At 38.2% G+C, this 6,645-nt stretch overlaps 1 protein-coding gene across 1 annotated transcript in view; it reads left to right on the forward strand.

The window, feature by feature from the left end:
• LOC109964526 (protein diaphanous homolog 3) overlaps nucleotides 1–6,645 on the forward strand; it is a 170,432-nt gene that overhangs the window by 60,356 nt on the left and 103,431 nt on the right. Inside the window, exons 19-21 of the mRNA XM_020607896.1 lie at nucleotides 2,985–3,080; nucleotides 4,523–4,617; nucleotides 6,471–6,572. Coding sequence (XP_020463552.1) covers nucleotides 2,985–3,080; nucleotides 4,523–4,617; nucleotides 6,471–6,572 — 293 coding nt within the window. The remainder of the gene's footprint in view (nucleotides 1–2,984; nucleotides 3,081–4,522; nucleotides 4,618–6,470; nucleotides 6,573–6,645) is intronic.

Genomic DNA, 6,645 nt, shown 5'->3' on the forward strand with positions numbered 1-6,645 from the left:
ATCAGATGAAAAGCAGTAGAAGAGGTGAGACAGGTGGTAGATAATGCTCTTAAAATTCTAGCTCTACATCCTCATCTGACCCTGTAACTAAACATTTATTTTTTGAAGGAAAGAATGAAACTTTTTTTTCCATTCAAGAAAAGACAGGAACACAAATTGACATTTATTTATTTTATTTTTTGTTAGTTTGTTATTGTGTGACTAATGCAGAATGCATTTTCCCAGAACAGATAGTACATTACACTGAGGGTTAAGTAAAATTGACTGTCCTTCATTTTTGCTCTATTTTTCCTACTTATCTCTCCCCCTGCTTAGTCCACAGTCCTGTCATCAAGTTGACATTTATCACAAGCCTCCATTAAGAGGTCTTTACTTCAAAGTACTTAGCCTGCAGAAGGCTAGCACTATGTGTGCTGTGGCTGGACAGAGCTGGTCTTTCAACTGAGACTGTTTTCCTAGTGTTGGTGTCTGTCTGTGCACTGCTGTCTTGTCTTGTGATGGAGTCCTGCTTTCCCTTTGCGTAATATCAATGTGATCTCAATTTTTAATGTCAATTGTGGTGGTTCAGTCTGTAACTTTTCTCTTCCTGTCATGCTTTTCCTTAAAAGGTACAACCTTTTCTTTCAGCAGCATGTCACCTTTGCACAAAAATTGTGGTTGGCAAATCTGCTTGCCATTAGAGCCTAAAGTATCTACTGAAGTTACACTACACTTACACTGTGTCCCTTGCTTCTTTCCTGCTTTTGCTAGACCTGTGATGTAATGCAGACTCCTCGCTGCTCTGCACTCACAAGTGTATCCTTATCTTCTCCACTTCCTGGGTGATAGCACAGTCTGATAACTACAACACTTGCCGCTCCCTCTGATTGATTAACCGGTGACCTCTGACCTCCTGTGGGACATTTTAATTGGCTGATGTATAATGAGCAGGCTTCATTGAAGCAGAGCTGTTGCAAGGCCAGGGAGGATGAGGAGGTGGTGCTGGAAGGGGGCTCTCTAATTAGCTGATTTAACTGATAACACCTCAGGCAACTTGGTGAGAGTGTGTACAGTATGTGTGTGTGTGTGTGCTATATGATTTCTATCTTATAACTATCTCTTGTATGATGGATATTGATGCAGCCCTAACAGTATTAGATGAGGGTGATTCATGATGTATATGACCCTGCCAAGTATGCTTATATGCACTGAAATAAAGTAGCTAATACCCTGGTACTCTGTGTTTCTTGTGTGTGTGTTGGCGTAATAAATGAGATTCTGTGAGGCTCTAAGTTATGATGAGTAAATCAATACAACATCTTAATGCAGTAAGCTGAGGGCTTTCTGGGGCAGGCTCCTTATATTGCATTCAAATACCCAATAATATCAAATTCAAGATTATATTCCTGTAAGAATAAAAACTTCAGTTTTATGGTAGTTTTAAGGTAAACATTGACATCATTACATTCTTATGGACTTCATTTATGGTTTATAATTTAACATGGTTTTCATTTTTCCTGAGAAAGTGCTGTTTTGCATCAGACTGTATAAAGTACGTATATTGTCTTGTATCACTACTTACTGAACACATGCACATCTTGTTGCAAAGCAGCAAAAAACAGAAGGGGTACTACTGTACTGGCAGATCATGCAAAGTGACTGCTGCCCTTCCAGCTGATTTATCAACTAATCATTTTAGGTCTAATCTTTACCAGGATTAAAAATACACCATGCATGGCGTGTAAAGCCATCATAATTTATATGGAAATCAGGTACATTTTTAGTAAAATTAGCTGTTAAACAGTCTGTTTTCCAGTTTTCTACTTGATCTAGTTGTTTTATACCTGTTTATATATTCAGCCATTTTTAATTTAAGTTTGAAAAGTGTATTTATTGTTTTCTTTCTTTCACACGGGACATGGTTCAGTCTTGTGAAAGTTTGTTTTTATCTCTTCATTTTCTCCCCCTTCCTTTTTTATGGTACATGTTTTTCATTGTCTTCCTTGTCTGTCCCCTGCAATTCCCTTCTGTCACACACTGAAAGACTATGAGGAGACTGTACCAACACAGGATCCATGTAAGTCTAAAGATAGCTCACCGTGTGGCCATGTTTGTGTATTTTTGTGCGTGGTGGTTGTACTGTAGGTGTGCATGTTTGTGGACATGCGAACAGTCTTTTCTACAGGAGCTCCCAGCATTACCTGCTCTCTTTTTAGATACATGATTGCTGAAAGAAGACCAAGCCCATGCAGAACAGTAGAAATACCTTTCTTGTGGATTTTCTTCTCTCATTTCTTCTCTTCACGCCATAATTACAGCACCAGAAAATTACCCAGCATACTCCTGGGATGCACTTTTTGTTCTTTTAATGTGGTGGCTTAAATAATTAAATCCAACCATGAACTCCCCTTTCTGAGTGTGGCTCAAGAGGGTTTTGTATGTGTGTATGCATATCTGTGTTTATCTTGTTTTGATGTTTGTTGACATCATGATGCTTCTTCTGCTACTGTATATCTACCATAGTACATATCACAGTCTCACTTGACTGGGTTCATCCAACCCAGATTTACCTTCACTTATAACCTGATTACTGTGTAACATTGTGTTTATAGGACAACCATGGCTCACCCATACCATACTCTGTCAAGTGGTTTGATCACAGCACTTTCCTATAATCCATTTCTCCATGCTTATCATAGCATGACATGTCATGGAGGACTGCGTCATAGTTCACTTAGAGAAATATGTAACAACATACTTACAACAAACAAAGAAATGGAAAATGTTTGTGGGGAAACTTTAAACTCTTAAAATCCTTAAAATTACTATATTCCAGTTTTCTCCTTTTTTTCTAGCTGTACAGTAAAAAAAGATATCTAAATCTCATAATCTGTGTCTGAAGTTGTATTATACATACTGTATGTCAGCAATACAGTAAGTGTATGCATTTATGTAAATCTTGCTTTAGCGTGTTGATAGTGATTCATTGTTTCTGTCTTCATCAGCCAAAAAAGAAGATGAGAATCTGGAGGATAAGAAATCCATAAAGAAGAGAATTAAAGAGCTTAAAGTGCTCGATCCGAAGATTGCACAGAATCTCTGTAAGTGTGTTTTCTTCTCCTCTAAAGTACTGGATTTATACACATCCACATGTCTTGATGTTACAGTGAACTGGACATTTTTGTCATTCTATCCTCATTTTGCACTATATCTCACTTGAGTCACCTCCTGTATCCCTTATATGTTTTATGCATGTTTTATAGTGACCTAATAGAGAATTGTGGCAGGTAATAAATTACACTTTTGCTTGGTGCTGTAACAGTTACAGCAAGACAGCATTTAAACCCCTTTCCAAGATGCATCCATAGCCAGGAATTTGCCTGATGTTTCATGTATTGGTGTCCTCTCTGAACAAAGCCCTGTGTCCCATCATGACACTGGCATTTTTACCTGGTTGGACCTAGTCAAATAGGTGGCTGTGTTCTTACTGGATATGTTTGAACTGAAGTGGTCAAATTGCCAGCAAGGCCTGCTTAGTTCTTGCTAACGCCACTACCTCTCTTCATTCACACTCTAGCTCGCTCAACCACCGCTTCTCTCTTGGGCAGGCAGTGAAATTTGGGCACAAATATAAAAAGGACACAGCATCACTAGCTTGTATAAAGCTTATCTTGAACTGCTTCAAAGAAGATGCTGTTTAGCAGTGTGAGCTGACACAGAATGTTTGGAAATTAGTCCGACATGGAAGTCAAAGAAGTACTTATCCTCTGTGCAGAGGAAGAAATTACTAACATGATAAATAGTAAATGGCATTGCTTTGTGTCTGTCTAGCATGATGATGGATATTGCTGAACACTGTGGATGTATCCGGCTAGGTTCTGGTTTGTTTGAACATAAGCAAATGCCAAAAAGCAACTGCAACAGTTACATGTAGCCTGCAAATTCACAGGTACCATGTCTGAAAGGGGCTTTACTGTGGACCTGCCTGAGGCTGTGACTCATGTCTTCACGCACAGACACAAAGCCAATTAATAATGTTAAGCATCCATTAGAGCAGGGAAAATACAACTATGTATGATCACGTTGATCTCTGTGTGTCTCGGTCTCTCGTTCTCACACACTTGCACATTCACACATGCATGCAGATATTCTCCGTAATCTTTAAAGTTGTGCATCATCTGGCTCCTAGTCTAGTCACACATCCTTAAACTGATTGATCTTTTATCTGGCTAGACTAATGCCTTTCCCTGTCAAGGCATTTTCCATTCAGTCCCTTGTGGAACCAGTTGCTTGAGAATCTAATGCCTGCTTAACAGTGTAATTTTTTAAAATCACTTTTTCTAAAATGTTTTTATTAATTAGATTTCTCTTTGGCTCTTCATGTCCATGTATCCTTGAGCTGTGGTTTCACTTTATTTAAGAATTCTTCTTTTTGTTTCCTGTTTCTAATACCTTAAATTGCAGCATTAATTGGTCTTTCATGAATTGTTTTTATATATTTAGCACAGCTTTTGTTGCGGCTTTTTTGTTTGTGTTTTTGTAGCCATCTTCCTAGGTTCTTTCCGTATGCCTTATGAGGAGATTCGTCGCATGATAGTGGAGGTGGATGAGGAGCAACTCTCTGAACCTATGATCCAGGTAAGGCAAGTTTTGCATTAAGTTGTAAAAATGTTTAGTTTCATTTACTTATCTGACATTAGTAGACCTCTTTTTTTTTTTAATCTGCCCGCCTAATGCTTGGATATGAACTTACTTATCAGAGACAGAATATTGAAAACTAGCTCAACCTACAATGTGCAACTTTTCACCTTGCGGCAACGAGTATATTTTTAGTGCTGCCCTTCTCCTACTCACTTGGTCGGGTTCATGTCCCAACTCTTGTTTATTGCCTGGATTAGTTGTCTACCTTGAAACAGCATGTCGCCTGAGGCTGGAGTATCAGGCATATGAAGCCTCAACAGGTGCTGAAGCAGTTGGTGAGCACAGCCAATCTGTGAAGAAATAAATAATTAAGTGTTCTGCCAATGTTAAGCAGTGTTATTTAAATGATGTTTCTCTGCTGTTCATTTTGCGTTACTGCTTTACCACTTAGCTTTGTGTCAATTTTATGTTCTTTACGTATTAGTTTTTATGCCGGCTACTGTATATATGTAAAACTGCTTTAAGGGAACAGTGTCCATCTGTGTCTTAGTGGCAGTGTAAAAAACACACACCATTCACTTTTAAATCAAATTTTGGAAGACTTGTTACTACTGCTACTACAGTAGCTGAAGCTTTTTCCAGCTTTGCTTTAGTTAGCAGGAAGAGGCCGAGTTAGACCTTTGAACATGCCTGACCGTGTTTTTTTTGTTTTTTTTTTAATGTTTTCACACTGTATTTACACATGGCTGGGATCGGATCACAGTGGGAGCCAGACCAACTCTAGAAGTTGTGGAGCTGATCAGTTCATGTTACAATAACAGTACATGCTGCACATATTCATACCTTATATCAAATTTTTACCCATCCAGACAATGTCCAGATACGATCGCAGTACCTGGTGCCTTCTTGGGTTTTTTTTTTTGTTTGTTTTCTTCTTCTGTTTGCCTTTTTTTCTTTGGAGAGTATGTCTGCCCCTCCTTGATAACTCTCAAGTTCTGTTTTCATCAGGCTAGAAGCAATATGAATAAAGTCTGAATAACTGTGCTATAAAAATACAAACCAAATTGAAATCAGCCTATAGACCAAAAAGCGGACTCTGCATGTATTTAAGATTTCTAGAATATTGTTTGTGATTGGCCAGTGTGAGTGTGGTTAAGCTGAGCTGAAACAAATAAACAAAACAAACCTGATCTACTGATGTACATTTTTCTACAGAATGCATTTGATCCATAATTGTTAATTACAGCCTGCATGCAAATAATTAATAGTTATTAAGGCAAAGTGCATCAGTAAAAACAAGTAATGGAAGTGCCATCAGGAACACATTTTTCCTGCCAATTTAAATGCGTTAGACCGACATATTTAACACACAGTAGCAGTATTTGTTGAGGTGGCTGTTAAATTCAAATGAGAAGCCAGTGTAATCAACATGGCTTAAATAATTTAACATTTATTCTTTTTGGCCATCTGAAAAAACCCAATCACTTGTTCACTGAATTGTTTATATACATTTGCTGTCTACGGTATATCCCTAAGGATATAGTCTTTCTGATAGTGAAGCTATTTCATTGCATTTACAAAACATTTTTACTGAAATACAAAGAACAGTAGTAGGTTTTCATCATCCACCAAGGGTAAACGGCGTACATTTTGTACAAGAAGAACTCAGAACATGAAAATGAGGAGGATATAACGTAATACCTAGTACAGTTAGTGAAATAAAGTGTGTCAGGCATCATGACATGAACACAAGACTATTTTTAAACAGATTCTTACCAGTTGTTTTGTTCTGCTCTGTTTTATTCCATGCTGCTCCTCATTTTCTTTCCGTCTCTCTCTCTTCTTTGTAGAACCTAGTAAAGCACCTACCGGAGCAGGAGCAGCTTAACGCCTTGGCCAAGTATAAAAAAGAATACACAAATTTGTCAGAGCCTGAGCAGTTTGGGGTTGTGGTGAGTTTATACTGTCTCTCTCTCTCTCACACACACACACACACACACACACACACACACACACACACACACA

This window comes from Monopterus albus, unplaced genomic scaffold, assembly GCF_001952655.1.
Source record: "Monopterus albus unplaced genomic scaffold, M_albus_1.0 scaffold4.1, whole genome shotgun sequence".
In the NCBI taxonomy this organism is placed as follows: Eukaryota; Metazoa; Chordata; class Actinopteri; order Synbranchiformes; family Synbranchidae; genus Monopterus; species Monopterus albus.